This window comes from Lagenorhynchus albirostris, chromosome 2 (assembly GCF_949774975.1).
Source record: "Lagenorhynchus albirostris chromosome 2, mLagAlb1.1, whole genome shotgun sequence".
Classification (NCBI taxonomy): Eukaryota; Metazoa; Chordata; class Mammalia; order Artiodactyla; family Delphinidae; genus Lagenorhynchus; species Lagenorhynchus albirostris.
Genome location: NC_083096.1, coordinates 142,770,372 through 142,796,201, shown reverse-complemented (window position 1 = coordinate 142,796,201; position 25,830 = coordinate 142,770,372). Strand labels below are relative to the sequence as shown.

The 25,830-nt window shown below is 38.9% G+C and overlaps 2 protein-coding genes across 6 annotated transcripts in view; one reads left to right on the top strand and one right to left on the bottom strand.

Moving 5' to 3' along the window:
- ZFYVE9 (zinc finger FYVE-type containing 9) overlaps window positions 1-25,830 on the top strand; it is a 185,690-nt gene that overhangs the window by 155,983 nt on the left and 3,877 nt on the right. The window contains exons 14-17 of the mRNA XM_060140064.1: window positions 16,496-16,646; window positions 18,736-18,816; window positions 22,025-22,187; window positions 25,668-25,773. Coding sequence (XP_059996047.1) covers window positions 16,496-16,646; window positions 18,736-18,816; window positions 22,025-22,187; window positions 25,668-25,773 — 501 coding nt within the window. The remainder of the gene's footprint in view (window positions 1-16,495; window positions 16,647-18,735; window positions 18,817-22,024; window positions 22,188-25,667; window positions 25,774-25,830) is intronic.
- CC2D1B (coiled-coil and C2 domain containing 1B) overlaps window positions 3,920-25,830 on the bottom strand; it is a 45,191-nt gene continuing 23,280 nt past the window's right edge. The window contains exons 26-27 of one of the 5 annotated variants that reach the window (XR_009538925.1): window positions 25,190-25,379; window positions 23,509-24,059 (exon numbers count right to left, since the gene is read on the bottom strand). The gene's annotated coding sequence lies outside the window, so the exon portion shown is untranslated. The other 4 variants (XR_009538926.1, XM_060140073.1, XM_060140074.1 and 1 more) reach the window with 4 other exon arrangements.

Here is a 25,830-nt window from a genome sequence, read left to right as displayed (position 1 = left end):
CTAACTCTGTAATTGAAGTCTCCAAAGGAGAGAAGTGGGTTGACAGAAAAGATATTTGAAGAATCAGTGATCAAAAATTTTATAAATTTAGGGGCTTCCCTGGTGGCGCAGTGGTTGAGAGTCCACCTGCCAATGCAGGGGACACGGGTTCGTGCCCCAGTCCAGGAAGATCCCACATGCGGCAGAGCAGCTAGACCTGTGAGCTATGGCCACTGAGCCTGCCCGTCCAGAGCCTGCACTCCACAATGGGTGGGGCCGTGGCAGTGAGAGGCCTGTGTACTGCAAAAAAAAAAAAAAAAAAAAAATTTATAAATTTAATGAGAAATATAATCACATAGATTCAAAAAGCTCAATGAACTCCAGCTGCAGGAAACAGGATGAAAACTACATTAAGGAACATTATAATCATCATAATCAAATTGCTTAACCCCAGAGGTAAAGAGAAGAATCTTAAAAGCAGCGAGAGAAAAAAATCCACATTGTATACTGAGGAATGAGTATAAGAATGACAGCAGACTTCTCATCAAAACAGTTCAATCCGCAAGACAGTGTACAAAATCTTTAAAGTATACTGAAATAGATAACTGTTAACCTATATTTTATACCCAGTAAAAATATGTTTCAAAAATGAAAAGCAAAATGCTTTTTCAGAATATAAGAGCTAAAAGAATGTATTACCAGCCACCTATTCCACAAGAAATGTTAAAGGAAGTCCTTCATGGAGAATACCAAATAATGGAAATCTGGAACCACACAAAGTAATGAAGAGCAGCGGATGGTCAAATATATAGGTAAACATAAAAACTCTTTAAAAGATAATTGTTTAAAGCAAAACTAACAACAGTGTTTTGTGGAGTTTATAACTTACGTAGAAACAAAGGGTATTTCCAGGAAAGGGGAAATAGAAGTATACAGATGTAAAGTTTCTATATGACATGGGATGTGGCATAATATTACTTGAAAGTAGATTGATAAGTAAAGATGTAAAATAAAAATCTAAAAGCAACCACTAGAAAAATTTAAATGGAGAGGTATAGCTAATAAGCCAACAAAAATAAACTGGAATTATATAAAGAAGGCTGAAAAAGAAGAAAAGGAGAACAAAGAGGAGATATAACAAATAGGATATAAGTGGCAAGATGCTAGATTTAAATCCAGCCATATCAGTAATCACATTAACTATAAATGACCTAAGCACCCTCAATTAAAAAGGGGAAATTGTTAGATTGATAAACAAGAAAGATTCACCTATATGCTGTGAATAAGAAAACCACTTGGAATATGAGGATACAGATAGTTTAAAAGTAAATGGATGGGAAAAGATATACGACAGTAATACTAATCAAAAGAAAGCTTGAGTGGATAGAGTAATATCAATGTATTTCAGAATAAACAATATTACCAGGGATAAGGAGACACATTTCATAACTATAAAGGGATCAATTCATCAAAAGGGTACAACAATCCTAAACATTTGTGCATCTAATAACAGTGCTTCAAAATGCATGAAGCAAGAACTGTTAGAACTATAAGGACAAATATAGATAAATAGAACTACAAGGATGAAGTCACAAGTATATTACGAGATTTCAGTAACCCCCTGTATCAATAATTGATAGAAGAAGTAGACAGAAAATCATCAAGGATATAGAAAACTTGAATAAAATACACACTTCTCAATAACCAATGGGTCAAAGAAGAAACCTAAAGAAAAATTAGAAAATATTTTGAGCTGACTGAAAATGAAAACGTGGCATATCAGAATTTGTGGGATGCAGCTAAAGCAGTGATTAGAAAGAAATTGATAGCATTAAACTTCTATATTAGAGAAAAAAGACATCTCAAATCATTGACCTACTCTTCTACCTTAGGAAATTAGAAAAAGAAGAGCAAATGAAACACAAAGCAAACAGAAGAAAGGAAATAACAAAGACCAGCAATTCACAAAATAGAAGGCAGAGGGCTTCCCTGGTTGCGCAGTGGTTGAGGGTCCTCCTGCCGATGCAGGGGACGCAGGTTCGTGCCCCGGTCTGGGAGGATCCCACATGCCGCGGAGCGGCTGGGCCCGCGGGCCACGGCCGCTGAGCCTGCGCGTCCGGAGCCTGTGCTCCGCAACGGGAGAGGCCGCAGTGGTGAGAGGCCCGCGTACCGCAAAAAAAAAAAAAAAAAAAAAGGCAGAGAAACAGTTTAAAAAATGAAACTAAAAGTTCTTGAGATCAATAAAATCAAATTTCTAATAAGATTGATTAGATAAATAGTGAAAACACACAGGGTACAAGAAAGGTGGTAGAGTAGGAGGACATGGAGCTCACTGCCCATCCCCCCCAACAAACACATCACCAATGCATCAACATGTGGAGCAGTTCTCACTGAAAACTAACTGGAAGCTGGCCTAAAGATTCTTGTACAACCAAGGCTCTAAGACAGATGCACAAAATCGGGTAGGAAGGGAAGAGAAGTGATCAGGTCAACCTGTGTCCCTAGAAGGAGACACAGAAAAGGAGGGGGATTACATAGGCTCAGAGATCCTCCCTGGGGAGAGAGCTGTTCAAGCCACATATTGGGCACCCTAGCCTTGAGGTCTGACACTGAGAAGATGAGCACCTTAGCTGGTTTGAAAACCAGTGGGACTAACAGGAGGGCTGTAAGACTCTGATTATGAAGTGCATGCAAACACTTGCTACTCCTGAAAAAAGGTGGAGGAAGGAGATTAAAGCTGCATAGAACTCTGGCTGGTTTCCCATAACCACTGCAGCATGCACCCCAGCCTGAGCTGAGTGCCCTTTCCATCCCCAGTTGTTCCATGACACAGTTCCACACTAGGGCAAGGGCTGCTGCAGCCAAGGGGAGTGCATGGTTGTGAAGGACAGAGCCAACGTGGACCCAGAAGGGCATCTGAATGGGGTAGGGGCAGCCATTGCTGGTGTTTATGGAGGCAGTGCATCTGAAGCACTCTAGGACTCTGGGACCAGGACTACCATAGCCCGCATTGCAACCCATGCTGAGCACCCACTTCAGCCCTTCTTGCTCTAGTACTGCTCCCCTCCGGAGCAAGGGAACTGGTGCTGGGAGTGGGAGATCACACACTTAGAGGGAACTGAGACAGCTTGGACCTGACCCTCAGGGATTCTGCTCCAGCAACCTGGGGCCTCACTGCACCCCAAATAGGGTGTTGATGGCCACCGAGCAGAGGAGAAGCCCCAGCCCACACCTGGCTCTCTTCCTAGCCACTCCACCTCCAACCCCACTTTGTACCAGGGTGATAGCTGCCAGCACAGCCTGGGGGAAGAGACGGTTTGTGCTTGTGTCAGATGCAGCACTCCCACCAAAGCCAGTCGGCACGTGCACTGTATAAGGACATTCATACAAGGACAGCCCTTCAAGACCAGAATAGATAACTGTGCCACCTAATTTCATAGACACAGAGAAAGTTAAGCAAAATGAGAAGACAGAGGAATTTGTTTCATTTGAAAGAACGAGAGAAAACTCCTGAAAAAACAACTAATGAAACAAATAATTTACCAGATCAAGAGTTCAAAGCATTAGTAATAAGAATGCTAACTGAATTAGGGAAAATAATAGATGAACACAGTAAGAATTTTAACAAGGAACTAGAAAATATTTAAAAGAACCAGTCAGAACTGAAGAATACTATAACTGAAATGAAAATTGTTGACATAAAGTGTAGGAAGATTTTCTTAGATCTGTCTCCTAAGGCAAAAGAAATAAAAGCAAAAATAAATAAGTGGGACCTAATTAAATGTAAAATTTTTTTTTTACACCAAAGGAAACCATCAACAACATGAAAACACAACCTCTTGAATAGGAGAAAATATTTGCAAATGATATGACGGATAAGGGGTTAATGTCCAAACTATATACATGGTTCACACAACTCAATATCAAAAAAACAACCAACCTGATTTAAAAATGGTCAGAAGGGAATTCCCTGGCAGTCCAGTGGTTAGGAGTCAGTGCTCTCACTGCCGGGGCCCAGGTTTGATCCTTGATCGGGGAACTAAGATTCTGCAAGCTGCACGGCATGGCCAAAAAAAAAAAGGTAAGAAGACATGAATAGACATTGTGTCAAAGAAAATATACACATGGCCAAAGGCACATGAAAAGTTTCTCAACATTTCTGATCATCAGAGAAATGCAAATCAAAACCCCAGTGAGATAGCAACTCACACTTGTCAGAATGGCTATCATCAAAATGTCTATAAGCAGCTATACTCCAATAAAAATTAATTTTTAAAAAAGCCTATAAATAACAAACGTTGGCAAAGCTGTGGAGAAAGGGGGATCCTAGTACACTGTTAGTGGGAATGTAAATTGGTACAGCTACTATGGAGAATATTATGGAGATTCCTCAAAAAAGTAAAGATAGAACTGCCATATGATTCAGCAACTCCACTCCTGGATGTAGATTCGAAGAAAACAAAAACAGTAATTTGAAAATATACATGTACCCCAATGTTCATAGCAGCATAATTTACAGTAGCCAAGATATAGAAGCAACCTAAGTGTCCATGAACAGATGGATGGATAAAGAAGATGTGATACATAGATATATCTCTTTATCTATCTATCTGTCTATCTATGTAATGGAGTATTACTCGGCCATGAGAAAGAATGAAATTCTGCCATTTACAACAACATGGACGGACCGAGAGGGTATTATGCTTAGTGAAATACATCAGACAGAGAAAGACAAATACTGTAATGCTATCACTTGTATGTGGAATCTAAAAAATAAAACAAACCAATGAATATAACCAAACAGAAACAGACTCACAGATATAGAGAATAAACTAGGAAGAGGGGTGTGGGGAGTGGCAAGATATGGGTAGGGGAGTAAGGAGGTACAAACTACTGTCTATAAAATAAATAAGACTAGAAGGATATATTGTACAGCACAGGGAAATATAGTCACTATTTTATAAACTTTAAATGCAGTATAATCTATAAAAATATTGAATCACTGTTGCACACCTGAAACTAATATTGTAAATCACCTATACTTCAATTAAAAAATAGTAAAAACACAAATTAACATTATGAGATGTGAGAGAGAGGGATATCATTACAAGTCCTGTAAATAGTAAGAAGACAATAGGGCATATTATGAACACATTTATGCTAATACATGTCCAACTTGGACAAAATGGACAAATTCTTTGAACATCAACTTTCATACCTCTGTCAAGAAAAAATAGGTAGCTGGAATAGCCCTGCGTCCATTGAAAGAGTTGAATTTATTATAATAAACCTTTTCACAAAGAAAAGCCCAGGTCTAGATATGTTCACTGGTGACTTTTACAAAATGAAGGAAGAAATAACACCAGTTCTATACACTCTTAGAAAATAGATGAGGAGGGAATCTCTTTCGATGGGGCCTTCATTACACTAGTATCAAAACTAGAAAAAAAATTGGAAGAAATGAAAACTGCAAGACCTATATCCCTCATAGGTGGTTGCATAAATACATAACAAGATTTTAGTATATCCAATTCAGTAATACACAAAATAATAAGGTACTTCATGACTAAATGGGGCTTATTCCAAATATGCTAAATTGCTTTAACATTCAAAAATCAATCTGTAACTCAGCATATTAACAGGATAGAAAGGAAAAACACGTTAAAAGAAAAAGCTGCTGCAGAAAAAGCATTTGATGAACTCATACTTCCATTCAATCTCTCTCTCTCTCTCCCCCACACCCTCTCTCTCTATATATATATATAGAGAGAGATATCTATCTATGTATATGTATATATATATATATGTATCAGCAGTTTAAAAATAGAAGAGAACTTTTACAATCTAATAAAGAAAATTTATGAAAAACTTAAAATTAATATATCTAACAGTGACTTGATTGACTGGTTCTTCTTTAAGATTGGGAACAAGGAGATGATGTCTACTCTTATTTCTATTTAGCATTTCAGTGGATCTTCTAGTCAATGTAATAAGGCAATAAAACAAAATTAGAGGAATACAGATGAGAAAAAGAAGTAAGATTGTCTTTATTCACAGATAACATGATTGTCTATGTAGGAAATTCTAAAGAATTTACAGAATAGTACTAGATGTGGTCCAATGAATTTATCAGAGTTGCAAAATCATTGTGTAAAAGTCAACTGTATTTCTGTATACTAACAATCAGAAATTGGAATTTAAAAACAATACAGTAGGGCTTCCCTGGTGGCACAGTGGTTAAGAATATGCCTGCTAATGCAGGGGACATGGGTTCGAGCCCTGGTCCGGGAGGATCCCACATGCCGTGGAGCAGCTAAGCCCGTGCGCCACAAATACTGAGCATGTGCTCTAGAGCCTGCAAGCCACAACTACTGAACCCCGCAGGCCTAGAGCCCGTGCTCTGCAACAAGAGAAGCCACCGCAGTGAGAAGCCCACACACCGCAACAAAGAGTAGCCCCCGCTTGCAGCAACTAGAGAAAGCCCATGCGCAGCAAGACCCAACGCAGCCAAAAATAAATAAATAAATTGTTTTAAAAAACAATACTATTTTCATACACTGAAAACTACAGAATATTGCTAAGAGAAATTGAAGACCCAAATAAGTGAAGAGATATACTATATTTATGTATCAGAAGACTCAATATTGTTAAGATGTCATTTCTCCCGGAATTGATTCATAGCTTCAATACAGACCCAATCAAAATACCAGCAGGCTGTTTCAAAATAGAAACTGAGACACTGATTCTAAAATATATATGGAGATGCAAAAAAATCTAGAATAGCTGAGACAACTTTGAAAAAGAACATAATTCAAAGACTTACACTACCTGATGTTAAGGCTTATTTTAAAGGTAGGTTAATCAAGACAGTATGGTTTTGGTATAATATGTATTTCTAGATTGGTGGAACAGAGTAGAGTGATTTCAAGTGCTGTTTATATGGGTATATACACATACCAAAATTCATCAGATTGTACACTTTAAATATGTACTGAATATGTACATTTTGCCAATTATTTTAAATATAACTAAAAAATAACAAAAATTTTCAAGAAATGTAGTGGACATTCAAACTTTCATCATGTCACAGGGGGAATAGAGCCAAAGAGTTAACCTCATGTCAAAGTTTCAAGCAAAACGGAACAAAATTGTATTAATTCTTTACTCAAAACCAGAGAGAAATAGAGAAATTTATATTGGTTGTGATATAATGCAAGAATCTGTGAAGTTGTATATCTTTGTAATCCCCGTCTTGTATAATTTAGGCTGAATGGCCTCTTGAGATTCTTTTCCCTGTGTAATTCTAAAATCAGAGTTTTGGTTTATTTTAGTTCAAAGCTACACATATTCTTCAGAGAAATGTGAAGTTACAAAAGCATAATTTTGAAGGTTCATTGTAGCACAAATAAAAACAGATGGCCCTAAAATCTGCTTAAGGAATGTTTTATTTTCTGGCCCTCAAGGAATACATTTCTTTTCTCTTGGGATGGAGGAACTGATAGTCTTCTTTTCAGAAGAATGAAAGGAGTTGGTGAAAACTGCTCTGGAAAATAGTGCAGAGGAAGGAGGTGCTGTTCCATTGATTATTAGCGTAGCTGTTCCCAGTGTTATACATGGAAGACAGTATTTAACCACAGGTTAAATGAAAATATAAGGATCCCCAAGAAGGAGCCCTGGCTGCTCTCCCTCCAGTGACTGCACCAGGAGGTCACTGCTGAACACTGCATGTTCAGAGTAAGATTGTCTTCCCCTCCCTCCAGTGTCACTGCATGCCCATTGATAGGGGTGAACAGTGGCTTCAGAATGCTGTTTCTAGCCAAACCCCTGGTCTTCCCTATCTCCCAGCACTTACAAGCTTGCTGCCACTTTTGGCTTTGAGACTACCAGCTCTAATCTCATTGTGTTCAAGCACCACAAGAAACCCTGGACTCCTTCGGCATCCCTCATCTCCCACAATTTAATTTCTATCTCCGTACATCCCTCTTTCTGACCCCATATTTCACTCATTTTGAAAAACTCAAGGGCTCAGTCTCTGTAAGTTTTATTTGTCTCTATCCATTTCCTTGGTGAGCTATCCAGTCTCCTGGCCTTAAATACTGTCTCTATACTGATGTTGTCTTCCAAATATCTTCCTTCAGCCTGACTGTCTTCCCTGTTTTGTTAGACTTGAGGGTCTTTTTAATTAATTAATTAATTAATTAATTAACTTTGTCGGCTGTGCCACGTGGCTTGCAGGATCTTAGTTCCCTGACCAGGGATTAAACCCCAGCCACGGCAGTGGAAGCCTGGAATCCTAACCACTAGGCTACCAGGGAACTCCTCGACTTGAGTGTCTTCTTGCACACTTGACATCTCTACTTACATAGACATCTCAAGCTTAGCAAGTTCAATTCTGACCTCCTGATCTTCCCTCAAAACCTCCTCTTCTTGTAGTCTTCTCTAAGTTAATGGCAGTGCCATCCTTCCAGTTACCAGGCTTAAAACTTTGGAGTCATCTTTAAGGCTTCTTTCATATTCTGTGTCCAGTCTGTTAGGAAATTCTTCTGGCTCTACCTTCCAAATATATCTGGAACCCAACCACCCCTCAATCCTTGGGCCAGTCTTGGTCTAAGTTAATCTTGGATTTGTGTAGTGGTCTCCTAACTGGTCTTTTTTTTCATTTTTTTAAAACATCTTTATTAGAGTATAATTGCTTTACAATGGCGTGTTAGTTTCTGCTTTATAACAAAGTGAATCAGCTATACATATACATATATCCCCATATCTCCTCCCTCTTGGCGTCTCCCTCCCACCCTCCTTATCCCACCCCTCTAGGTGGTCACAAAGTACCAAGCTGATCTCCCTGTGCTATGTGGCTGGTTCCCACTAGCTATCTGTTTTATATTTGATAGGGTATATATGTCAATGCCACTCTCTCACTTTGTCCCAGCTTGCCCTTCCCCCTCCCCATGTCCTCAAATACATTCTCTATGTCTGTGTCTTTATTCCTGTCCTGCCCGTAGGTTCTTCAGAACCATTTTCTTTTAGATTCCATATATATGTGTTAGCATACAGTAGTTGTTTTTCTCTTTCTGACTTACTTCACTCTGTATGACAGTCTCTAGGTCCATCTACCTCACTGTAAATAATTCAATTTTGTTTCTTTTTCCATTGTATGTATATGCCACATCTTCTTTATCCATTCATCTGTCGATGGACACTTAGGTTGCTTCTGTGTCCTGGCTATTGCAAATAGCGCTGCAGTGAACATTGTGGTACATGACTCTTTTTGAATTATGGTTTTCTCAGGGTATATGCCCAGTAGGGGACTGCTGGGTCATATGGTAGTTCTATTTTTAGTTTTTTAAGGAACCTCCATACTGTTCCACATAGTGGCTATATCAATTTACATTCCCACCAACAGTGCAAGAGGGTTCCCTTTACTCCACACCCTCTCCAGCATTTATTGTTTGTAGATTTTTTGATGATGGCCATTCTGAGTGGTGTGAGGTGATACCTCATTGTAGTTTTGTTTTTCTTTAATGATTAGTGATGTTGAACATCCTTTCATGTCTAGCTGGTCGTCTTATTGGTAGCCTTTCCCCCATCAGTTTATTTTCAACACAGCAGCCCAAGTGATCCTGTTAAAACTAAGTCAAATCATGTCACTCCTCTGCTCAAAATTCTTCAAAGATCTTTCATACCAGTCAGAACTATCACTGAAGTCTTCTATAGCATTTGTACTTCTTAAACCATTACCTTTTATACCTCTTCTTATACCTCTTCTTATACCTCTTATACCTCTCCTTTTTCAGTCACACTGTCCTGAATTAATGTTCCTTGAAACTGCCTGGCTTGCTAACATGCTACAACCACACAGCCATTGCACCAGCTATTCTAAATGCCTGTAAGGCTCTTCCTTACATATTCCCATGGCTTTTCCCTCACTTTTCAGTAAGACCTCTCCTAAGTATCCAATATTAAATTGCACTAACCAGTACGCCTAGTCCTCCTTCATGCTTTATTTTTCTGTATAGCACTTATCAATGTCTAACATTTAAAGTATTTTACTTATTTAATTTTTTTCCTCCCCCTTTACACACAAGAATCTAAGTTCTGTGAGGGAAGATTTGTTTGTTCACACTGAATAAACCAGGTACTAACACAGTGCCTGGTACCCATTAGATGCTCATTGAGTATTTGGTACATGAATGAGTGAAGGTTCGTGGTTCATGATATGTAGACCCATAGACCTGGAAGGTAGATGCCAGGTTCTAGACACAAGTGAACCCGAGCTAACTGGAAGGACAAATATTTATATCTTCCCTAAATATCTCCAGGGAAGGATATTCCTCCACCTGTCCCATTGTTATTCATTTCGGTGTTCCTTTCTCAGTTCTGTTTCTCTTCCTTTACTCATGCTTTTCTCTTTATCCAAAGTGTTCTTCCTCTGTACCTGATTTCAAAACCAATTCAAATGTTAAAGCTTTTAGGAAACCTTCCTAGAATTCTCCATTTTCCAGACAGTATCACTCCTTCTTTCCTCTGTTCCCATCTTTTTTTGGGGGGGGGCGCCTTTTCAGATTATTCTAAGCTGTAATGATTTCTGTTTCCTCTAAGTTTGTATAATATATTAATATTTGTACATCTTTTACATTCTTTTTTAAAGTTTCTTTCTTTTTTTTTTTTTTCCACCGTGAGGCTTGCAGGATCTTAGTTCTCCGACCAGGGATCGAACCTGGGCCCCGGCAGTGAAAGCATCAAGTCCTAACCACTAAACCACCAGGGAATTCCCCTAGAACTATGTTTTTTTAATTGGTTTTTGTGATTGTGTGAATGGTTAGACTCTGGGGGTGGGAAACACAGGAAAATAAAGCTTATGTACTGCTTCACTTGGTATGTTAAAATGGTCCTTTTGATATAAGACCAAAATAGAATTTAGGTCAGTGCCTGGCTTATGGTTGGCACTTCATAGATGTTATCGATTTTGCACATACTGTTGTTACAGAAGTTGCTTCCTGCCTTTTATCAGTATGTCATTGCCACTAATTTGTGAGCTCTTAGGAAGGTCTGAATCCCATTATCTCATAAGATGTACTCAATTGAATTATTTGCTGCTGACTTGAAGGTTGCTTTACAATTTTATAAGCAGTGTGGAGGAGATGAGCATACAAAATTTTATTTAACAAACACTCGAGCTTATTATGCTCTTGGTGCTGTTCTAAACACTTTATTAATATTAATTTGTTTAGTCCTCATCACATGAAATAGTTACTTTTTTAAATTTATTTTTAGGTATTTATTTTTGGCTGCATTTGGGTCTTCGTGGCTGCATGCAGGCTTTTTCTAGTTGTGGCGGGCAGGGGCTACTCTTCATTGCAGTGCATGAGCTTCTCATTGTGGTGGTTTCTCGCGTTGCAGAGCACGGGCTCTAGGCGCTCAGGCTCAGTAGTTATGGCTCACAGGCTGTAGAACACAGGCTCAGTAGTTGTGGTGCACGGGCTTAGTTGCTTCGTGGCATGTGGGATCTTCCCAGACCAGGGCTCGAAACCATGTTCCCTGTTTGGCAGGCAGATTTTTTTTTTCTTTTTTAATTTATTTATTTATTTTTGGCTGCTTTGGGTCTTTGTCGCTGCATGTGGGCTTTCTCTAGTTGCAGCGAGTGGGGGCTACTCTTCATTGTGGTTTGCAGGCTTCTCATTGCAGTGGCTTCTCTTGTTGCGGAACACGGGCTCTAGGTGCACGGGCTTCAGTAGTTGTGGCATGTGGGCTCAGTAGTTGTGGCTCGCAGGCTCTAGAGCGCAGGCTCAGTAGTTGTGGTGCACGGGCTTAGTTGCTCCGCGGCATGTGGGATCTTCCCGGACCAGGGCTCGAACCCGTGTACCCTGCATTGGCAGGCGGATTCTTAACCACTGCACCACCAGGGGAGCCCCCAGGCGGATTCTTAACCACTGCACTACCAGGGAATTCCCATGAAATAGTTACTTTTATTATCCCATTTTACAGAGGAAGAAATTGGGACACAGAGAAATCAAGTAACTTGCCCAGTGACATACAGCTAGTTAGTAGCAAAGCCGGGATTGAAATATAGGCAGTCTGGCTTGAATCCTTGCTATTAATCAGATCCAGGACTGAATGTGGATGATGCCATATAAGAAATGCAAAGAATGTGCTATGGCAGTTCAAAGAAGGGAGGGGTCACATTAGTGTCTGATAGGGAATTACAGAAGGCTATATGCAGGAGTTGGTGTTTTTCCTAAGCCTTGATTTGGGGTCAGCTTTTTCAGGTGCTTGGATACGGGAGAAGAAAAGGGAGACTAAAAAATAGCATATGCTAAAGTTCAGAGATGGAAAATGGAAGTAATCCTGCTTGTAAGGATACAGTAGGAAGAGAGATAAGACAAGAAAGTTGGTTTGGGGTTAGAGCATAGGACGCTTGCGATTTGAATGGAAGACAAGGTGGGGAAGATGTGATATGATCAGAGCTGTGCTTTGTAAATGTGGGAACATTCTGTGTGGACTAAAAATTAATCAGTCAGTCTAAGAAAGAAAAGAAAAATTTTATTTGAGCCAAATTGAGGATTATAACCCAGAACAGCATCTCAGAAAGCTCTGAGAAATTATATGCCCATTAGAATTCAGAGCACAATTATAAGTTTTTTGAGACAGAGTGCTGTACACTAAATGACATATTACTGACAGTTTACACAATCCAGATCTGCAAAAAATGGCCCCCTTACAAGATCCAGAAGCAATGTTATCTTTTAAGTGGTCTTGTTGGAGCTAGGAGAATGTTGCATTCATGGTTAAGCAGGTATTTCTGCCAGTGGGGAGGTTTGGTGGATGCGTAATGCCGATTCACAGTGCACAGTAGTAGAGGGGAGAGAGGAAGCCAAAAGGCAGAGAGAATTTTTTATGTTTAAATTTTTCTTGTGTTGCCATAAACTATGAATTTTATTTCACATGTGGAATGAGTCAGTGCTGCTAGAGACTGACTATAGATAAAACAGTTATAAAGTTGTTATTATATCCAGAAAAGAGGTAATTGGTCTTGAACTGCAGTGACAATAGTGATAGGTCAAGAGATATTACAGAATTTGAATTGACAGAGCAGAGAAATGGCACAAATAAAATGGAAAATCCAGTATTTATATCATCATATAACAAGTGTAAGTTTATTTTATGTTCAGTAAGATCCTTTGAATATCTGGGAAATTCTCCTTTTGGTATAAATGAACATAGTTTTAAGAGAAAAAAATCTGTTCATTCATTTCTAAAAAAATACGAAGTTTTTAAAATCTCATTGGGCTTGAAATTGACATCCAGGGAAATGATTTTCTTAGAGGCTAGCTAATTTATTCACAATGTCTGAATCAAAAATATTTATTTATTAAAAAAAATTTTTTGGCCATGCCGTGCAGCTTGCGGGATTTTAGTTCCCTGACCAGGGATTGAACCAAGGCTTGCAAGTGAGAGCGCTGAGTCCTAACCACTGGACTGCCAGGGAATTCCTGAAAATATTTTTAATCTGTTCAATGTAGACAAAATTAGAAACCACTTTAGCCTAATGATTTGGAAGAAACGATGGATATATTTATTTAGAATTGCTGTATATGATTGTAGCCGTTTCCCTCATGTGATACAAGTGTAAGTTGCAAATGAGAACCTAAATTAGTCTATCTATTGACTTCCCTAAGTAGGAATCTTCTAGCTGACTTATCTTATTTGCAAAAACTTATTTAAAAGTAATCTTTGGAAAACCCTGATAGAACTGGTTTGTTTTAATGGGTTGATAAAAGTTAGTGTGAGAGGAATATTTAATTATTGTTTGGATGCCTCTGGCGATACAGCTATATATCAAAATATTAACTTTGTAAGAGTTATAAACATAACAAATCAAACCAGGAGATGATGATATCTCAGAATTGTATCGATACAGTACCAAGAAATAAATTTACCAAGGAGGTAAAAGACTTGAAACCTGAAAACTATAAAACTTGTTGAAGAAGACCTAAATAAATGGGAAGACATCTCATGTTCATGTATTGGAAGACTTAATGTTGTTAATATGTCAATACTACCAAAGTGATCTACAGATCCAGTGCAAGCCCTATCAGAATTCCAGTGGCCCTTTTTTTTTGTAGAAATGGAAAGCCAATATTCAAATTCATTTGGAATTGCAAGGGACTCTGAAGCCAAAATAATCTTGTGAAAGAAAAAAATTGGAGCCTACACATTTCCCAATTTCGAAACTTATTGCAAGGCTACAGTAATCAAAATAGTGCGGTATTGGCATGGAATAGAATTAAGGTCCCAGAAATAAATTCACACATTGATGTCCAGTTGATTTTGACAAGCATGCCAAGACTATTTAATGGTGAAAGAATAGTCTTCAACAAGTGGTACTAGGACAACTGAATATCCACATATAAAAAGAATTAAGTTGTACCCTTACTTCAAACCATGAACGAAGTTTAACTCAAAATGGATCAATGACCTAAATATAAGAGCTACATCCATAAAGCTCTTAGAAAAAAACATGAGGATAAGTTTTCATGACCTTTGATTTGGCAGTGGATTTTTAGATATGACACCAAAAGCACAAGCAAAAAAAGAAAAAAATACATAAATTGGACTTAATAAAAATTAAAACCTTTTGTGCATCCAAGGACATTAACAAGAAAGTGAAAAGACAACCAATACAATGGGAGAAAATATTTGCAATCTATATATCTGATAAGGATCTGGTCTCTAGATCTAGAATATGTAAAGAACTCTTATAACTCAACACAAAAGACAAACAATCCAATTTAAAAACGAGCAAAGGACTTGAAGAGACATTTCTACAAAGAAGATATACAAATGGCCAACAAGCACTTGAAAGATGCTTAATGTCATCAGTCACTAGGGAAATGCAAATCAAAACCACAATGAGGTACTCCTTCATACCTACTAGGATGGCTATAAAAAACAACAGTGGAAAATAACAAGTGTTGACAAGGCTGCAGAGAAATTAGAAACCTAGTACACTGTTGGTGGAAATTTTAAATGGTTCATCCACTGTGAAAAACATTTTGGCAGCTCCTCAAAAAGTTAAACATAGAATTACCATATGACCCTGTAATTCTACCCCTAGTATATATTCCGAAGTATTGAAAACAGGTCCTCATAACAAGTACATGTACACACATTTTCATAGTAGCACTATTCACAGTAGCCAAAAGGCCGACATAGCCCAAACATTCATGGATGGATGGTTAAACAAATTGTGGTGTATATGCACAATGAAATATTATTCAGCCATAAAAGGGAATGAAGTATTGATATATGCTATACCATGGATGAGCTCCCAAAACATTATGCTAAGTGAAAGAAGCCAGACACAGTAGTCACATATTATGTGGTTCCATTTATATGAAATATCCAGAATACAGACTGAATGCAGATTGGTGGTTGGAGGGGGGAATGGGAAGAAACTGGTTAATGAGTGAGGGATTTTACTTTGGAATGAATGAGGGAAGTGTTTTGGAACTAGGTAAGAGTGGTGGTTGAAGAACGTTGTGAATGTACTAAATGCCACTGAGTTGTTCACTTTAAAATGGTTAATTTTATGTCGTGAATTTTATTTCAATACATTTTTTTGAGTATAGTGATACAAGAATATAAAAGGTATCAGAACACTCATCTGCTGTTTTTCACACTGCAGTTTATAATGTAAGAAGAAGAGGGGAGTAAAAGAAAATAAAAGTTTTAAACTAGAGTTTTCAAAAGATCAAAGCCATTTAAAAAGATTGAATTAGAAAGTTGAACAAATGATGACATGAAGGAAAAAATGGGAATAAAAACAAACGAATAAATTATCATTAGCCTGTTTCAACGAGAAGCCAGATTTTAGCATCAAGATGGTATAAGCTCAGATTTATTTACTAGATACAAAGTGGTGGCCGATGAGTTTTTCCAGGTTAGGTTCAGAATTATCACCTTAACTCTCTTTATAAGAACAAAGCAAAATATTAGTAAGTGATTTCATTGAAGATATCAAACATAAATTAATAAAACTAAGAAATAATGGAGTTCATATATTTGTAGAGGAAAGCACTCCTTTGTATGGATGTAGAAAAAGAAGGCAAGATAGACTTAAATATGGGACATTCTTTTGACTTAGAATTTCAGTGTATATATATTCTCAGAGAATCCAGTGGATAGGAGAAACTATTGTAATTAGCTAAACTAATTTTAGTTACTTGCGTTTAGTGCAGCAATAAAAAGACAGAAAATGAATGCAAAATGTCATGTGTTTGGGTTGTAATATAAATCACATATAAACTATAGAGAGAATTCAACAAGTATGTGAATTTTTACTAATAGTGACTGATTTTTCACTTTGTTTTCATTATTTGGTAGCTCCTTTGTCACTTTAATTAAATAATAATATTCTCTTTTGTCTTTGAGAAGTTGTGGAGTGGTGCTATGTCAGACACACCAAAAAATGCCCATTCTTGGCAGAATAAGAAAGTTAGCCTTTCTTTGATTGCAGATGATGAAAGCCATGAACAAGTCCAATGAGCATGTCCTGGCAGGAGGTGCCTGCTTCAATGAGAAGGCAGACTCTCATCTCGTGTGTGTCCAGAATGATGATGGCAACTATCAGACCCAGGCTATCAGTATTCACAATCAACCCAGAAAGGGTGAGTGTTTGAGCTGATTGAGGTTATAAGAATGGAAGATTGTACTGGAACTGGAGAGTTGGATATGTCAGCCCCATAACACTCACTGTCAGAATAGGTGACCACAGTTTGATTAAATTAACCTTTCCAAGCTTATTCTTTAGGAGTATGTTGACTACCCAGACTTAGAGTTGCAAATGGGATCTCTGTTATTGAGGGGAGCATCTTGAAAATACTGCCTCAGGATACTGACAGAGCCAGCATTGATATTTGAAGGTAGAAGACTAGGCCCCATGGTGAGAATATGCTTAGGTGGATTTAGAGCTTTTTGAATGACCATACCCAAAGAATGTTAATTAAATTAATAGGTTGACAGGATTCTGAAGGAAGCCTTCCAGATTCGGTGGTACTCAGAATGTGGTCTCATCACTTAGAAGATTGTTAGAGATGAAGACTCCATACCCCATCTCTGCTAAGTCAGAATTTGTGTTTTAACACAATTGCTGTGTTATTCAAATACACATGTGAATTTAAGAAGCATTGCTCAATGTGCCATTTCCTAAAGTGTCTTATCAGCTTCTATGGTTTTTTAAAATATTCACATAAATAAATAAAAGTTTAGCTTATTATATTAGACTGAGAAATCCTATGTTAAACAAGTTTAAGCAGATTTCTTTACTGCAGGACTTTTCAGAGACTTTAACAAACTGATGTGTATTGTGATTTTACAAAAGCAGGATAGTGCCTAGACCTTCCTAAATTTATTTGACCATGAATCTTTTTTTCCCTCAGAATATCTCCTAAAACTAGCTTTCTTTAGTATGCTTTATGAAATACTTCTCTAGTAGACATACTGTAGGTCATTGTCTTCAGTGTATTTTTTAAATCAGTTGTTTAGTAAAGGCGTAAAAGGTACTGAGCACATGTATATTCAAATATACTATCTAAAATAGGTTGGTGATAAATCCACTATGCTCCCTATTAGTCAAATTATATCTGTAATATTTGAATAAGTTCTGGATATCATTAACATAATTGGTGATAAAACTAGAAGGTCTTTAGAGGATGATTCAAGGCCTGTGAGATGTTTAGAAACTAGGTCAAAGGAAGACCTCTTGAATAAAGTATAAATGTTTAACCTGGAAAAGTACAGATTGAAAGAGGGTGAAAAATAGCTATCTCTATTTTTAAGGTTTTCTATTATGTGGAAACAATATTCAACTTACTCTCTATAGCTACAAAAGACCAAAACCAGCACCAGTGGGTGAAAGCTACAAGGATCTAGATTTGGGCTCAATTTGAGAGCACACTCTGTAACACTGAGAGCTATCCAGAAATAGAAATGGTTGCCTTGTGCTTTGTGGGCTCCCTGTCACTAGGAGTCTCTGACAAAGGCTGGATCACCTACCCATTAGAGATACTGTAGGGCCAATGGGTAGGAAGGTGGAATAGCTCAGTCCAATTTAAGATGTGGAGAAATAAAAAGTGTAGTGCAGTTTTCATAAAGCTAAATGTAATTAAATATCCTTTCTTTCATGAAGAGGTGTTTGTCTTTTAAATAGGTGTTTGTTTTTTTAATAGCTCCACTTGGTAAATAAAATAGTTGGCAACCATATCTCCATATTCAAAATATATTTGATCTAAAAAAAGCAATGAATTAGATCAGGGGTCAGCAAACTTTTCCTGTGAATATGATAAATATTTTAGGCTTTGCAGGCCTGTGGTCTTTGTCGCCAGCACTCTGGCATCATACTTCAAAAACAGCCATAGACAATATGTAAATGAATGGATATGGCTGTGTTCAAATAAAATTTTGTTTACAAAAACAAGCTGCAGACCAAGCCCTAGTCATGACCACTAAGATTTCTTTGCTTCTTGATTGAAGGAAGCACAAAACAGAATGGGAGAGTATATCTTAAAACCTCATTCTCTAAGCTATCATTAGTATTTGAATTATTGGTTACTTGTGTATTGTGGTGTATAGAGTCGGTGTTTTTTGTTTTCTGTATGATGATGGTTGGAGTCCCCAGCTACCAAATATTTCGTTATTATTTTCAACCCCTCCAACTCAGAGTCTTTCTTCATTAAACTATTTCTATTGCTATTTTAGTGACTGGTGCCAGTTTCTTTGTGTTCAGTGGCGCTCTGAAATCCTCTTCAGGATATCTTGCCAAGTCCAGTATTGTGGAAGGTAAAGAATGAGTTATTTACTGCATGTACATTAGTTCAGTCCTAACTGTACAACTGAAAAACAAGGGACATTAAAGGAAGCCTTAGGCTTCCCTTGTGGCACAGTGGTTGGGAGTCTGCCTGCTGATGCAGGGGACGTGGGTTCGTGCCCCGGTCCAGGAGAATCCCACACGCCGCGGAGCGGCTGGGCCCATGGGCCATGGCCTCTGGACCTGTGCGTCCGGGGCCTGTGCTCCGCAGCAGAAGGGGCCGCAGCGGTGAGGGGCCTGCGTACCGCAAAAAACAAAACAAAACAAAACAAACAAACAAAAAAGGAAGCCTTGACACTTTTGCCGTAGACATTGTTTTTCTTTTTTGGATTGACGTCTAATTCCAGCTAGTCTCATTTGTGCTACCTGTCAGTTCTAAACAAATGAATTAATCTGAATACTTTCTTTTTTTTAAATAAATGTATGTATGTATGTATGTGTGTATTTATTTATTTATGGCTGCATTGGGTCTTCGTTGCTGCATGTGGGCTTTCTCTCTAGTTGTGGGGAGCAGGGGCTACTCTTCCTTGCGGTGCACGGGCTTCTCATTGCAGTGGCTTCTGTTGTTGCGGAGCACAGGCTCTAGGCACATGGGCTTCAGTAGTTTGTGGCACACGGCTTAAGTAGTTGTGGCTCGCGGGCTCTAGAGCACAGGCTCAGTAGTTGTGGCACAGGGCTTAGTTGCTCCGTGGCATGTGGTATTTTCCCGAACCAGGGCTCGAACCCGTGTCCCCTGCATCGGCAGGCAGACTCCCAACCACTGCGCCACCAGGGAAGTCCTGCCATAGACTTCTGACTCCTATTATTTATTCAATAGCATCTCACTCTACAGCTAATTAAAACTGTCATAAGGTTGCCTAGCTCTCCAAAGAAGGGAGTAAGTGGTAGAGGTATCATGGGACACCGACATAAAAGTTAAGAGATGGCTTTTCAGAGCTCTGGAATAAGGTACCCAAAGGGTCATAGTCTGAATTCAGATATATCACTGGTGTGAATCTGTACATATGTAGATGAAGTTCAGCACCAATTACCCACAAGAATGCTGCAATCACCATTTGGTGTACAGAATGGGATTCCTTTGCTGCTGGTTTGCTATAATTGACGTGAAAAGTTAATTAAGTGAAATTTAATGAAAGGCTAATGAGCATATTGGTTATTTTCTTTAATTGATTTTTGTAATTTATTTTATTGAAGTTTAGTTGATTTATAATGTATTAATTTCTGCTGTACAGCAAAGTGATTCAGATATTATATATATATATATATACACACACACACACACACACATACATTCTTTTTCATATTCTTTTCCATTATGGTTTATCACAGGATATTTATTTTCTTTGTCAACTATTCTTCACTTTTTTTTGATCTAGTTTACTCTTGTTGTATAACAAATTAAACCAGAATTTAATGGCTCAAAACAACTATTTTATCATGCTCACTGATTCCTCTGGGTCTGCCCTTGACAGGGCAATGCAGGGTTGGCTTGACCCTGCTCAGTGATGTCTGGGGCCTCAGTTGGGATAGCTTGAAGGTTGGTGGTTACTTGATGGCCGGGAGCTAGAATTATCTGAAAGTTTTTTGACTCACAAGTCTGGGGCCTGTGCTGGGATGATTTAAAGACTAGGAGTAATGAACAGAGTCCTTATCATCGGACTCCTTAGCATGCTGCCTTGGGATAGTTGGACTTATTACATGGTGGCTCAGAACTCCCAAGCACAAGTGCTCCAGCACTAGGCAGCAGCCGCACTGGTTTTTATGACCCAGCCTTGAAAGTCACACCGTGTCATTTCCACCATCCTCTAGTGTTGGAAGTGGTCATAAGCCTGCTCAAAGGGAGAGAAGTTAGACTCCATTTCTTGATGGGGAAATGGAAAGGTAGCATTGTAGAAAAGCATGTGAGACGGGACATATAGCGGTCATCTTTGGAAAATATAGTCTGCACACACAATGACAGGTTTTCATTTCCACAGTAGCTCACTCCAGCACCCTAAGGGCAGTTTTTCCTGAGGGTAGATTCCATTGTGTTAACTGAAATACATAGATAATCTTATGTGTGTTAAAAGAGATTGACTTTGATCTCCTCTATTGGTAAACTTAATAAAACAGCAAGTGAAGAGCAAAGTGTGCTATTATACTACATAGCAGAAACACTCTATTAAGAAATTAAGATATCTAGGAGCTAAGCAGTTCTTTGGTCTTAAATGACTAATTAATGCCTATGTGATCAAATATTGACTACCTTTGAAATTGTGTCTTTATAAGGTGATTAAAAAGCACACCTTCAGTGTTGTCAAAATGATAAATTGAACTGACACAGATTCTTACAAATGCAAAGCAATGTATTTAAAAGTTATATTTATGTCTTTGGGTTGGGAATTTCTTAGGCCTTACACTTCAATGTGTGTGTGTGTGTGTGTGTGTGTGTGTGTGTGTGTGTCAGTAGAGTAATTAGCTGCCTATTTATGAAATTTTTATTGAAGCTCTTCAGAAATTATCTTAGCTGAGAAAATTTTGTGTCAACGAAGCAGGGTAATTGCTCAGCATGTGACAACTTTCTCCCTCAATTTCAGTATTTGCCTTTGACTCAGGTAGGTAGCAGCCCCAAAATAGTTATCATCTGTTGGCTACATGGTAGCCCATATAAAACACATGTGGTAGGTTTGCCTTATTGCTAGTCAATAAATGGATTTATTCCCCATCCCACTGCTGTTGTTTATTCAGTGATTTATTTTCAAACACTTACTGGCTTTCACTGTATGCAGTCATAGTAAGGCGAGAGATGCAAACGAATAAATATGATCAGAGCATGATAGATGCATCAGTGGAAATACGAACAAAATCCTCTGTGTGTCCAAAAGAGGGACGTGACCATGTGTAAGTTTTCCCTTTGAGCAGTCTCAGGACAAACTTTGTTGTGCCTGAAGTGAAATCAACAGGCAAGTGTTTGAAGCAGAATCCATCCATCTTGGCATTTGCTCCTCATAACACTTTCAGTGAGTAAGAGGTTCAGCTCAAAGAACAAAACCTCTTTGTATCTGTCAGCTTCAGAAAACAGAACAGAGTTTTACATTTAATCCTAGAGGGATTTGCTAGATGCCAGGTACAGGGTTTCACCTGCCCTTCTACCTGGCTTTGCATTGTTTCCATCTGTATTGTCTTGGTGCTGATTCTCAGATGGCGTTATGGTCCAGATCACTGCAGAGAACATGGATGCCTTGAGGCAGGCGCTGCGGGAGATGAAGGACTTCACCGTCACCTGTGGCAAGGCAGATGCCGAGGATCCCCAGGAGCACATCCACATCCAGTGGGTGGATGACGACAAGAATGTCAACAAGGGGTAAATGCGGCGACCTTCCCCCCTTGTGGCATTTCGTTATGGGCTAGGCTCTGGGTTTGGTCTATACTGGTGTTTCATAACTTTACTGAAAGCCCTGCCTAAGAAGAAAGGACTGCTTTGTATCATAACATGGAATTATAAATTTCTGGTTTCTTGGCTTAATTTCTGAAGGAGTTTCTGTGCATATTTTTGAAGGGAGGAGGAGGGAAGGAGTTGATGAAACAAAACAATCCCTTTAAAGTTTTTGAGATAATAGTAAAACCTAAGCCTTTTTTGGTTTACAAAACACTTTTGCTAATTTTGTTTCATTTAACAACTAGTATTGTTATTTCTGTATTACAGATGAGTAAATAAACACCAAAAGGATAAATGACTCCATAAAGCTAGGAAGTGGCAGGGCTAGGACTGAAAACCACCTCCTTGGGCTTCAAATCCTATACTCTTCTCTAGTACATGGCAACTCTATTCTGATGGTTTAAGCCCAAACCTTGGAGTCATCTTTGACGCTTTTGTCTCACACCCTACCACCTAGTCCAACAGTAAATCCTGTTAGCTTTACTTTAAAATATTTCCAGAATCGTACTACTTCTCACTACCCCTGCTGCCATTTGGTCTGCATTATTGCAGTCGCCTCCTAATTGGTTTCATTGTTTCTAGTCTTGGCCTCCTCCTTCCCCCAGCCTAATCAATTTCCAGTACAGCAGCCAGAGCATTGTCACTTCTTTGCTCAAAACCCACCACTGGCTTCCAGTGTCATTCAGGGTAAAAGCCAAAGTCTTTTACGACATACAAGGCCTTACACAATCCCTCCGCCCACTTCTCAGGAGCAACACCTGGCTTCTTGCATGAATACATCAGCTGTGCTTCTGCCCTCAGACCTTTGTACCTTCTGTTTTCTCAGCTTATACCCTGTTCCTATATAGCCACCCTCCGCCCACTTCTCAGAAGCAACACCTAGCTTCTTGCTCAAATACATCAGCTGTGCTTCTGCCCTCAGACCTTTGTACCTTCTGTTTTCTCAACTTATACCCTGTTCCTATATAGCCACGAGTTGCTCCCTCCCTGCTTCAGGTTTTTTCTAAAATGTCACTTTCTCAATAAGGCCTTCCCTGGCCAGCCTACTACATTATAAGCCTCTCATACACATTTCTTCCCTCCCCTGAATTATATTTAAGAGCACCTATAACTCTCTAACATATATTGTTATTTATTTATTTTATTATATTGCCCCTGGGATGTAAGCTCCATGAGGGCAGAAATTTTTGCTGGTTTATTTACTTCTGTGTCACCAGCACCTAAAACACTGTCCAGCACCAAGCAGTTCTTTTTTTAAAAAATTATTTATTTATTTTTGGCTGTGTTTGGGTCTTCGTTGCTGCGTGCAGGCTTTCTTTAGTTGTGGAGAGCAGGGGCCACTCTTAGCTGCCATGTGCGGGCTTTTCATTGCAGTGGCTTCTCTTGTTGCGGAGCATGGGCTCTAGGCGCAGGCTTCAGTAGTTGTGGCACTCGGGCTCAACAGTTGTGGCTTGCAGGCTCTAGAGCGCAGGCTTAGTAGCTCCGTGGCATGTGGGATCTTCCCAGACCAGGGCTCGAACCCGTGTTCCCTGTATTGGCAGGCGGATTCCCAACCACTGCGTCACCAGGGAAGTCCCCCAAGTAGGTTCTTTAAAAAACTGATTAATTGAATAAATATGTCATACTTCATTGTATTAAGCTTTCTCCCATTCATCCTTCAGGCAATAACTCTATGTGTGGGCTTCTGAAAATATAAAAATGAAGTCCACGTGGTCCTTGCTGACAGGTGACTTACTCTGGTTTTGAAGATAGTTATAAATAAGTCCACCAAAGTTCGGAAGACGCTCATAGAAAACTCTATAGGAGACAGTGAAGATAAAAAAGAAATGAGGAACTTGGTAGAGGTGGTCGGGCAGTATTCGGGAATGACTTCCTAGAGGAATGGCTGCTGCTTGAGCTGAGTCTGGTAAGATGAGGAGACATTTGCTGCATAGCTGTGGCAGAGTGGGCATTCCATTCTGAGGGACTAGCAGAAGCAAAGGCAGGTAGAGGGCATTTACAACAAGATTTTTTTAAAAATCGTTTTAAAACCTTTGTTATTGAACAAAAGGAAGCAATTTCTAAATAAATGAGTGTGTTTGCCTACTTTCAAATAACCCTTTATCTTCCCATACTTCCTGGAAAATTTCAAAATCAATTTGTGTTTAATTCTCTATTATATTTGGTTACTAGGTTGATGGTGTGAACTGATGAACAAGTGTCTATATTATCTGTCACAACAAATTCCATGGTTATTAGGACAAAAAAGTTGATAAACTGAAAATGTGATGCCTTAAGGTATTGGTAGCTAACAACAAGTAGGTTGCCCTTTCCTACAACACGTGCCAGTGGCAGCATCTTAGAACAAAGGACAAGAACTAGTCAGGGAAGACTCTTGAACCCAGGAGTTTAGTTTGTAGTGTGTAGACTGAATGTTTTCCAGCTTGTTCCACAGTGTCAGAGTAGCCTTTCTCAAAAGAGTGTTAATCAACTGAGGCTGCTCTATTTTTGACATTGTCTGATGAGTTAGAAGTTAAACTTCACAGTGGTTAAATAATTTTAATTCAGTCAAATGAAGCGAATCCCAATTTAGGTTAAATTTGACCTTTTGTACTTAGAGATTCAAAAACATAAACAGGTTTGAAAATTGTTAGGAAAAGTTTGGAATCTTTGCGACAATTCTTTGGAATCCTCATTGGAATGAGTGTGTATCTCCACATACTTATACTTGCTATATTTTGGAGAGGGCACGACCATAAAATGTGGCCTTTCTATTCAGGAATCTAGAAGTGATAACGTAGCACTGAAGGGAGTTTGTTGTGATAGATAATATAGATACATGTTCATCAGTTCACACCAGCACTGTCATAATTAACATACTTGGTCAAATAATTCCTTTAATCAATAAATACTTATTAACCGCCTACATTCCAAGCAGTGTGTCAGACCTGGAAATGTAGCACACAGAGGTGAGTATATCGTATACCCTCCCTTTCGGAAGTTCATTTGTGAGGCCAATACGCAGACGTCTGGAGAGTATGATGTGATGAGTGTCGTCACAGTCAGGAGCGGAGTGCTGTGGCAGAGCCAGGGGAGAGCAGCATCGGTGGGGCTGTGCAGTCACTGAAGGGAGGAACACTGGAGGAAGAGAGCAGGCTTGAGTAAACAGTTTCTTTACATTAAATAACCAGCTCCTGGAATCAGGACTCCTTTGTCATATGTGTGTTCCCTGAATTATTTCAGTGCATAGGCCCTTCTCTGAGAGCTCTGTTCATGTACATTTTTGTGCAGTGGCTTCTTCTTTTATGATGTTTTACACATGTGTTCAGCAAGGCACCCAGTGTAATTAGTAAAAAGACTTGACAAGAGAAGTGGTTCTTCTAACTTTGAGCTGCTTACATCTCTTTCCTTTTGTCTCTGTTTTAGTGTCATAAGTCCCATAGATGGGAAGTCCATGGAGTCTATAACAAGTGTGAAGATATTCCATGGATCAGAGTATAAAGCAAATGGAAAAGTCATCAGATGGACAGAGGTAAGGAAATGAAACTTGGCATCCTTGACCTCCTTTGAAGACAACTTTTGCTTGGCC